This window comes from Pinus tabuliformis, chromosome 2_1 (genome assembly GCF_031772625.1).
Source record: "Pinus tabuliformis cultivar Carrire ecotype Pingquan chromosome 2_1, CPIR1, whole genome shotgun sequence".
NCBI lineage: Eukaryota > Viridiplantae > Streptophyta > Pinopsida > Pinales > Pinaceae > Pinus > Pinus tabuliformis.
This window is the reverse complement of record NC_142299.1, coordinates 131,672,550-131,683,471: the sequence shown is the minus strand read 5'-3', so window position 1 is coordinate 131,683,471 and position 10,922 is coordinate 131,672,550. Positions and strand designations below refer to the sequence as shown.

Sequence of the window (10,922 nt, the reverse complement as noted above, 5' to 3'; positions counted from 1 at the left end):
GCTTCGCAGATACGTTCACAAAGAAAACTACCTAGTGCTTGCATAAATCCGGTCAAAACGTTTCCGCAGCACCACCTTCCTACATTTATGGCATGTGACCCGCAAGCATTGTGTTCAACACTATCGGGGTCCGACTCTGGCAGTCCATAAATATATGTTTTAGCGCAGCTCACATCCACACTAACCTTACATTCCGTCTCCGGGCAACGATATCTCCACCCACCGGATTTGAACTTTGTATCGTATGCAAAACAAATGAATGGCTTCCCCTTATCGCTTGCCATCAATTTGAGTTAGTGATCTGGGTGCGCTGTGAAGTGGAGTGTTCGAGGAAGCGTCATACACAGGAGTTGAAACCTTATATCATGCTTTTCAGATTTGAACACATAACCTCCCAACAATTTGGGGCACGCATTACAGAGATGTCTTCCTCTTGTTTTGGGACGAAATTTAAGGTGGCATCCGTTGCGATATTGGTAGTAGTATTTTTCCAGAAGTTCGACACGGTCCTTGTGCAAACTGACATTGTCACACCGTGTAGAATCCATATCATTGCACTTGTAAAAGACCCGGTTTCCCCTTTCTTTACACCCACTACATGTGTAGACCTGCAAAGTATTATACAAGTAGAGCATATGCTCATGGCGGGTAGGCTTTAACATTTCTGCAGGCTTTCCCTCTGGGTGGGAAATCTCTAGTGATTCTGCAGGCTCTCCATAATTTGCATTTCTGTTCGACTCCGCCATGAAGGAAATGAAAGACAGACTAATTTTTTTTCTCACAATCTCTCTGGAGTCTTTTATTTATATTAATATTATTATAAGCGAGAATAATAGATTAATTAAAATTAGACGGGAATAGGGCTTCTTTGTCATTTCTTATTACCTTTGTAGAAAGTGGGTTGAAAAGGTTTCTTTTCGTATAAATTAATTGAAATTAGACCGGAATAGGGTTTCTTTGTCCTTTCTTTTTACCTTTGTAGAAAGTGGGTTGAAAATAAATTAATTAAAATTAGATCAGAAGAGGGTTGCTTTGTCATGCCTCCGTGTTATACCAATTTTAAGCAAGGGCTTCTGTCACAAGCTTGCTACTTGCTGCGTCTCTTCGATTATCTTTGATAGCCAATTCCTGGTGAACCAGTGGTGAAACTACTCAGAACTTTCACGTTCTCGTGGCCTAAACAATGGCTTCCTTGCCTAACAATAGCCTTAACATCCCTTCGTTCCTTTGGAGAACTCCTTGTGAACTTTCTGTGAAATTCAGATGAAAGCTCAAAGATAACTACTACCACAACAGACAATATAGATGCACAAGGTATTCATATGCGGAATGGTGTACTCATATTATTTCAAAATGGATGAAATTTTTACAGAGAGATTCTTTACAAACATTGACTATCTTTGCATTTATAGGGCTTTATGTTTTCCGCAAGGAACAAGCAATACCGAAGGCTACCTGGCGAAAGATAGGCTCTGCCTCAGAATATGACTTGACTCATATACAATACTTGAAGACTTCTAAATGATTTGGCCACTTTAGGTTCTCACCAGTGTCAAGCACTGATGCGCAGGCTCCCAAATCACCTAAGGACTTTGAGTTCTTCTCATGATGCAAGCAGATCAAACTAAACGTCCGCAGATGCAGAGTAGGAGAGGCTCTCGACACAACAACTCTCTAAGACTCAATCTAACTTCGAATGCCTCAACAATGAGCCTTACCCTCATTATATAGGAATTGAGAGGGGACAAGCATTATTGTAGGCCATCAGTGGACTGACCGAAAGGTGGATGGAATCATTGCTTTCGGGTAACACCAGAGCGACATCCGCACAAAGATTCCAGTCTGGAAAAGTAAATCTTACATAAAGTGATTCCGCCAGAACAAAGTGGATACTTCTTATCAAATTCCATGAGAAATATAATACTAACAAAACAAAGTGGATGCTTTTCGTATATCAAAAGCCCATGGAAAAATTAGTGTATAAATTATTTACATAGTGGAGGCTTTAGTATAGCAACGCCCACGGGAAATCTGGTCACAATTAAGCCCTTGTGACTGGTTTTCATTATTACACTATGGATGCTTTTAACAGAGAGCCCATGTGAACTGTCAGAATACTGTTAGTTCAGGGAATCTAGTTCTTTTATACAATTGTTCGTCCCAGGCTCTTGTATATATCCTACGAACAATCATAAGTTTCCATAAAACAATCTAATATTGTACTTTAGTTAAAACTAGCCACTCTAAATGTTCTCTCATGTATTCTTCGAGTGAGTAGTTTAAATTATGAGATGGTGACCATTCACCTTCTGTCATATCTTTGACAGTTTTGTAGATAGGGTGAAAGCATTCTTCAAGATGTTGTTCAATACATAAATTACAATGACTTCTGAAATATTGCTCATGCCATACTGGGTCCATTGCAGTTTTTCTAACACCATAATCACTCCTCCAATCTTTGAACCATTTGCATTGTTGGTATCCATGATAGTGGCCAAATGTGCTAAACTTCAATTTTGTGAAATGAGTTCGTACTTTGTCATCGACATTGAGGAAATCCCACCAAATTCGTTTGTAAACTACAAAATTGTGCTCAGTGTCAGGGAAAATAATGGTTGGGTCATTTCTTGGCTAACGAGCAGCTGGCTGAGTCCAAAAATGTCCCGGCTCATTCCAGAGATTTCTTGTTCTATAGATGAAGACGTATCTTTCATGTATGCTGGTGCCAGGCCCTCCATGGTACCAAATGGTGGCAATATCATGAAAATTCCGTTCCAAGGCTCGTTGTGCAATGTTGGCATCTCTCCTTGCTTTATCATAAATCATATCATGAATCCACTTGCTACCTTTAGGGTACGCTTTTCTTTCTGGTACAAAATATTGGATGTTAGTGTGAGGTTGCAAGTTGGCATCCAATACTTTCATGTTTATGAGCTGCCAAGTGGGTTTCCAATTTCTTTTATATTCTTCCCAATCTTGATTGTCTAGGATAGTCCTTAGTACCTCCTGTCTTTGGTTCTAATCCCACTTAGTGACTATCATCATGACATGTTCTCGTGCTTCAATATATTCCCTGTTGAGAAAATCAGGGAGACTGTTTTCTTTACATTTAATATTCTCAACTTGAAAATCAAAGTTTGCAAAAATTGCTTGCCACTTGGCAAACTTTGCTGGATTTCTTGATGTCTTTTGTCAATACTTTCTGCAAAGATGATGCATCAGTTCTAAGTAAAAAAGCTTTATTAATGAGATATACCTCAAACTTACTGATACAGTTCCATGTTGCCTTGACTTCTTTTTCTATCATGGAGTAATTCTGTTCTGCTGGATTCCATACTCCAGATGCAAATTGAACAATTTGTTCACCATCTCCAAATTTCTGCTTTAAAATACCTCCCCATCCAATAATGCTTGCATCTTATTCCACAATCTTAAATGCAATATCATCAGCAACATATAAAATAGACAAAGATTTTACCTTGGCTTTAATGTTCTGCACTGCTTTTGTATGGACATCTGTCCATTCTGGAGGATTTTTTTTCAACCTTTTATTTAGGATCCTTCTGTCATTTGCACAATCCTGTTAGAAATTGCTGACATAATTGGGGCAGCCTAAGAATCTTTGCAGTTGATTCTTATCTATTATGGCATTAGGAAATTTATCTGCAAACTTTAATACATGTTTTTGTAATGAAATCTGCCCATTGCAGATTGTGTGTCCCAAGAATTTGATAGTGGTTTGAAAAACCTCTATCTTTTTCTTTCTAAGCACTAAACCATTATTCTTAACTAAGTTATTAAAGATATTTACATGCTTGAGATTATCTTGAATTTTTTTAGAGAATATCAACACATCATCTATATATACAATAAGCCAGTCAAAATATGGCTTAAAAATATTGTCCATTACCTTTTGGAATTTTGATGGTGCGTTTTTCAATCCAAAAGGCATCACATTCCACTCATAGTGGCCTGCAGGTATGCTGAAAGCAGTCTTGAATTTATCTTTCTCTACGATGGCGACTTGCCAAAATCCTTCCTTCAGATCAAACTTCGAGAAGATCTTAGCTCCTGCTATCCTTTTGATCAAATCTCCTTTATGAGGTATTGGATAGGTATCATCAGCTAAGACTGAATTCAGAGGTTTGTAATTAATAACTAACCTTGGGATTCCTCTAATTTGTTCTACTCTCTTGTTCACATAGAACCCGTAACAGTTCCAAGGACTGTTTGATTCTCTGATTAATTTCCTGTCAAGGAGCTGCTGGATCTCTTTCTCACAGAGATCTCTATATTCTTTGCTCATGGGTATTGCTCAGCTCTTACAAGGTTTACCAACATATCCTTCCTTGTAAGGGAGCTCAACTGTGTGCTGCTTCCTATGCCAAAATGCATTAGGTTCTTCAGAGCAGCATTCTTCTTCTATCTATTTCTTCAAATCTTCAACCTTGCTTCTTACCTGGGGCAGTTTGAGCTGTTCTTCTATTCTAAGAGTAGATTTCAGATATTTCAAATCTGACAATCTAGCTTCAACTCTATCCAAATTCTGCACAGTTTGGACCATTGTGGAGATTCTTGGATTGGAAATATATGGAAGCTCAATTTTCTTCCTTGTCCCTTTAGATGTGGGGACTGATATGAAATAACCAACTTTTCCTCCTTTGAGTCTAAGTGAGCCATGAGGCTCTACTGCTGCCAAAAAGACATTTCCAAGTATGCAATCCACTGGAATGTTTGCTACTGCAAACTTTAAATAAACACAGTGAGTTTCAAAATAGAGGAAAGCTTTGTGTATCTTGTATTGGAGCTTCTTATTACCCAAACCTACTACTTTTCTTTCTGCAACAACCCAGTATTTTGCTGGAATAGTCTTTATATTGAGAATATTAATGTCTACTCCTGAATCAAGAAGAGCAATCATTTAAAACATTTCTCCTTTTATGCAGATATTAACTCTGGCATGATGTTGCTGATAAGAGATAGTTAATAATCTCATATCTCTAAATCCAAAATTTGGATCCTTAATTCCTTCAGCAACTTGAACTTCCTGACTAGTGCTATATTGAGTAGTATCCCATGGCTGGTCATTATCTTCTTCTTCTTCTCCTTTGGCCACCTGGTTTCCTTTCTTTAATTTTGCAATCTGAGACTTCATTGTAGACATTTCTGTCTTGAGATTGTGAATCTCGTGACTCACTTCTCCTAGAGTGAGTGATCTCACTTTGTCAGGTTTCTATTGATGCCTTTGAAATGATTTTTTGTTTCTTTCATATGAAGAATCAATAAATAAAGATTTCTTACCTAAATTATTTGAAGCTTTGGATTTGAGTTGGTCCATAAAGGCTTCAATCAGACGATTTTTCATTTCTCCATCCTCCATGGCTCATATCTGAGATAGGATTTTCAGCTCGTCTTCTTCTGTTGCAGCCATGAGAACTTTTTCTTTTTGGGGCTTGAGGTTTTCCTCTTCTTCACTAGAGTCACTATAGGATTCTGAGTCAGAATCATAGTGGACTTGACATGCACATTCTTCAGATTTAGAACATAAACATTCTGAGGAATCAGAATCTAAATATTGCTGTATATGAGCTTGTAGTTCTTCTGCAGAAGAAGAACTGAAAGAATCATATGAAGATTCTTCTATCTGATGTTGCTGAGCTATTTCTCTGATTACAACATTTGGGCAGTGTTCTATCTTGTGTGTGTGAGAACCACATTTCATGCACTGCATTGGTCCTCTTCCTTCCTGCTTGACTTGTTTCCCTTTTTGAACAAAGGCTTCAGATTTCTTGCCTCTGTTTTTCTTTGACTCTTCACCTTCTGGACATCTGGAGGAAGTGTGTCCATTCTTTCCACATAGCCAACAAGTAAGCTTATTCCATTTCTCCTGCTTGGCAGTGTGCAGGTGAATATCAGAGGGATTATAATAGTGTGTTCTAGGAACATACTTATAATACCCTTTCTTTGCTCTAGAGGTTTGGCCTCGAGCTGGTTTGGAATATTTTCTTCTATCCTTTGGATACTTTCTTCGATTTTTGTAGAATGTTTCTTTAAATTCTCTTTTTTCTCTCTTCTTTGCCTTCCTTCTCTTCACCAAAAGATCATCTGTTGTTAGTCCATACTTACTGCATATGGACTTCTTATCTGGTAGTCCGGAAAGTTTTTCTAGAGATTTATTGACTTTTGAGCTGATACAAAGTCTTACCAATGTCTTTGTAATATGGGCATAAATTTCACCCCATGTGTAAGACTCAAAAGGTAATTGGAAGACTTCTTGTAGTCTGATGTAATCTACAAATCTGGATGGCAGTGCTGCAAGGTAAACTTGTTTCCATAACAAGTTCTTTGAATCTTTGACTTCATAGATTCACTGCATCCAATCTCTATGGAAGTCTTCAAACTGGGACATTTTATGGCACTTCAAATTCATAAGAATGACTTCATTTTTATCTGCAATTTCTGTTTCGCTACCACACCAATGTTCTAGGATCATTGATGTCAATGCTCCTATCATATTGCTGGTAATGGTGTCTTTAGGATTATGTATGACATCTCCTTTTTCATCCTTAAGAACTTCTTCTTCCATTTCTGCAATGAGCTTAGGAGATGACTCTGTCTCCCACCACCTAAGGAGTGTGCCTGTAAAACATTGAATGATAGTCCTGCAAGCATTAATTTCAATTTTTCTCCTCAGACACATTAGTTTATACTCTGTATATATCATATCAATCATTTGTCTGATTTGACCAACACTCAAGTTATCAATGTTCCACTCTCTGTGGGACTCTGGGAAAAAGGTGTGGGCTTTAGGAAGTTTTCCTTTTCCTTCAATATCAGGTACTGGATACTTACTGAACCTGTGCTCAAGAGGTTCATAGATGGGAAAGATCTGTGTATTATGATCTTTCTGTTCTTTCCCTTTTTCTTCTTCTTCATCCTTAAATAAGGATGCAATGGTTACTTTTTCTGTAGCCTCAGATTCTGAAGATGTGGCTACTTCCATGGGAAACAAGGCAGATTCATCTTTTCAACTTTATCTGTTAAACCAGTTATAAGATTCTTAGTTGCATCCAAATGATCAACTAATTTTTCTTCTACTCCTTCTATCTTGGATAAAGATTCTCTTGCATAAGAACGAATAAGACTGGAATCAAACTGTACATTATTCAGACATTTATTTACATCATTAATTGATACTTGAACAGTATCAATCTGTTCTTTGACTTCTGCTGATTTGGCTGCATTTATTTCTAGGCCTTTAATTGCAGTATTTGTCCAATTCAACTGTTCACTGGCCTTCTGTATTCTACCATCAATGCCTAAGGCATTGTCATCTTTCTGCACAAGTGGGATGGCTTTAGCTGCATTCTGGTTTTCTCCTATAACAATTCCTTTGAATGGAGGAAATGTTGAAGGAGTTTCAACTTTACTTCCATCTAATGCAGTCCAAGCATGTTTATTTGCTGAAGTGTTTGATGTAGAACCAGTAAAAACATTTAATGGAGAAACATTATCTTTCCAAGAATAAAAAGATATCCATGTATTATTTACTTCCATAAAATGTTTCCAATCTTCAGCTAATTCTTTTTTCTCTTTGGGAGTATAATTTCTATCAAATTCTTCTGCCTGAGGATTGGTGAACAAATCCCAATTAAGCATTGCTTTCATCCATTTTTCACTAATTTCAGACTTCAGGCATCCATCCATAAGAGAAAAGAATTTGTGCATCTCCATTACAACAGGATTTTTGCAGTCATCAGGGACTGGGCGAAATCTACATGGTGGTATGAGGCCATTTGCTTGCTCAAGGAATCCTAGACCATATTTAGGCTTAGCAGGTCTCATAAGACACATCATCTCAGTTAGCCTTGGGTCTTCTCCTTCTAATGTAACAATCTCATGCATCATAAGTACATGATCAACATCCTGCTCATGAGGGAAAGGAATGTCTGAGCATTTGGGATTTGGGCATGGATTAACAGATGTCGAAGGAGGAGCTATGCCAGATCTGGGATTATGGTTGGCATGGATTGCAGTTTCGGCAAGCATAAGTAGATTGATGCTATCTTGGCACTCTGGACATTTGACTTCTAAAGAGGAAAAATTTACAAGCTGTGCTAACTCAAATAAGAAATTACAAGAGGAAAATAAATTGGAACAAGTAGTATCTATGGAGGGATCTCTGTAATATTTAGACTGTTTACAGGTGATCTCAATACCTTGGCGGTCAATAGTGGATCTTCTAGGAAAAGATATGACTGCAGAAGATAAATTTTCTGTGATATCAGCTGAGGTGATTTTCTTTGGCATGAGAGGCTTAGGATTATTTATTAGCCAGTGCTCAGGGAATGTTAAGTCTTCCCATCTAATAGTTTGGTGTTCTATTTTATGATTTTTTGGATCAGTCAGAACAACCACACTAGATTTGGAATCACGATTGGGAGTATGGCAGATGGCTGGCCATAAAGTGTTGGTATGGCGAAAACAACCTTTTGTCTCGATGGAAATGTTATTTCTCTTTTTATGCATATCGAAACCAGTGGTTTGGATCTGGAGCTGTAGGATCTGATCAATGGTTTCATCGAATGTGTAGATAGAGAAATTTGGAAATCGGTCAAAATAGACTAGGCCATGAGACAGTGGGGCAACAATACCGCCAATTAAGGAACCAGTATACCTATTGTGTGTCAGATCTCAGACTGTAGCTAACACATAAGTATTTAACCCTTGGTGTGTCAACGAGTTCATTCCTACTCTTATGCATCCTAAATGCAGATAGTTTGTTTTCAATATTTTGACCTCTACCTGTAATTCTTTCAGATTTAACAGAGAAGTGGTCTGGATCTTATCAAAATTTTCTTGGATTTGACTCACCGACTCTTTGATGCTAATCCTAGTGGTAGTATTAATGCAAGAGTTTACTCCAGAGAATAAAGATTCTGACAGCAACGTTTTCCAAATGTTGGCAACATTTCCATAAAGCTTTTGGATCACTATGTTCGGGCCATGTACTAAATCTTTATTTTATTTAGCAAAAATCTTCTAGAAGAAAAAATGTCGATTCAATTTTAAAGATTTTTTTGAATATTTAATTGGAAGATTTCTTTATTTATTTATGAATAATAATTTTCCAGATTTAAAAGGGCAATTCAAATTTGATGATTTTTTTTGGAAAAGATGCAGGTGATTTTTTTTGGGAAAATATGCGGGTGATATCAAGATGGAAATGGTGCATTATAATTTGTATTGAAAGAGAAAATATAACTCATACTTTATTGGCATGTTTAGGTTTTGTATCCTTTCCTAGTTAACAAATCAGATTTGTTTCATGCCTCCTTTCTCCTTGAGACATTGCTTTCAAACCTAGTACATATGGAAATTTCTTGGTTGAATGGTTCTCCTCACATAAAGAGAAAATTTCTATAACATTTAATGGGCACTCATTTCTAGGATGCCTCTTAGTGCATCTACGACAAAATATGGTTAATGTCCTTTCTCCTTCCTATTGTTTTTCTTTGATATGAAATGTGTCCATATGTAGAGAAAAAGCCTGTAATATTTCACATTTAAAATCCTCCAATATAACTCCTATTTCATTCTTAATTGTTTTAGTAGAGGATGAAGGACCTACCAAATCCTAGCTGGATGTACCTCTTTTTCTGGTAACTCTAGGATGGTTCTTGAACATTGTTTTGATGCCTTTATAATTGAGTTCATAAATATCTCCATTGGTCACCATATTAAGGGTCTTCAATAGTTCTTCTTTGACCCCTCAGAGCAAGGCTAGCTTCAATGAATCTAGATCAAGAGTGCATTTATGTGCCCCCTTTTAGCTCAACTAAAATCTTTGTTCAAAGTCTTATAGTGATTCAACTGACCCTTGCATCATTTTGAATATTTCCTCCCTTGTATCTCTTGCTCCGTAATAGTCCCGTTATTTGGTATTGAATTCTTGTTGCATCTGTCCCCATGTAGTGATGGTGTCTCCTTCTAAGCTTATGAACCAGTGCAAGGCTGCATCCTTGAGGGTAAAAGGAAACAATTTGAGCATCTACTCATCTGATGTATAATCATATGTCCTGCAGACTACAACTAATTCAAAAATGAAGGTGTCAGGGTCCTTAGAAGCCAATCCATGGAAATGTGGAAGAGCAATGGGGCTGATATTTTTCATTTTAGCTTCCCCATTTGTCTCCTTGATAGGAAAAATTCAAGTTGTCTATTTCCAACCATATTCTCGATGGGTGATGGAGGTTCTTCTCCTCTTGTAGGCTCCTCAAAAGTCCTTATTTTCTCACCTAAGAAGGCCTCTATTTCCCCTATAGATAGAGTGGGAAGCCCACAATCTGATAGTGAAGGCTAGCTATTTGTAGGAGTGGGGGTTTTAGGTAGAAATTTTCTTGAGTTTTCCCTAACTCTATAAGGCATGAAATACATGATTTTTTTTTGTGTTTTTTTTAGATAAAAATATTGGTGCAATTATTATTATTATTATTCAGGAAATAAATGGAAATGAACCAACTTAGAGTATAAAACATTACCTACTTTAACACCTCCTTAACAACAATGCCAAAAAAGTGATGACCTTCAATATTACAACAAAAATATTAAAACCCCTTAAGGTCTCAACTTTAATCAAGTTGAGGTTCATACAAATATAAGAGGTTCGACACTACATGTACAACAGGAAATATATTCTACTTTGGTTGATGTAATACAATTAAGGAGAAAGTAAAATGCACAGAGACCACTTTTGTTATCTAGGCTATAGGAAATACTTAGAAAAACAATGAACAACAAATACACCTAATTTAGCTTGCAGGAAAGGAAACAATAGAAATCAATCCCTATTCTCTCTACAAAAAAACAAATGGTAGAAGGCCTAATCTAATTAAGAAAAGGTAAATGATAAGAACTAACCC

At 37.0% G+C, this 10,922-nt stretch overlaps 1 protein-coding gene across 1 annotated transcript; it reads right to left on the bottom strand.

Annotated features, from left to right (window-relative positions):
• Positions 1-293: 293 nt before the first annotated feature.
• LOC149199122 (uncharacterized) lies at positions 294-746 on the bottom strand. The gene has a single exon (XM_089400465.1). It carries the CDS (start codon positions 744-746, stop codon positions 294-296), a length of 453 nt encoding a protein of 150 aa, XP_089256591.1.
• Positions 747-10,922: the final 10,176 nt, after the last annotated feature.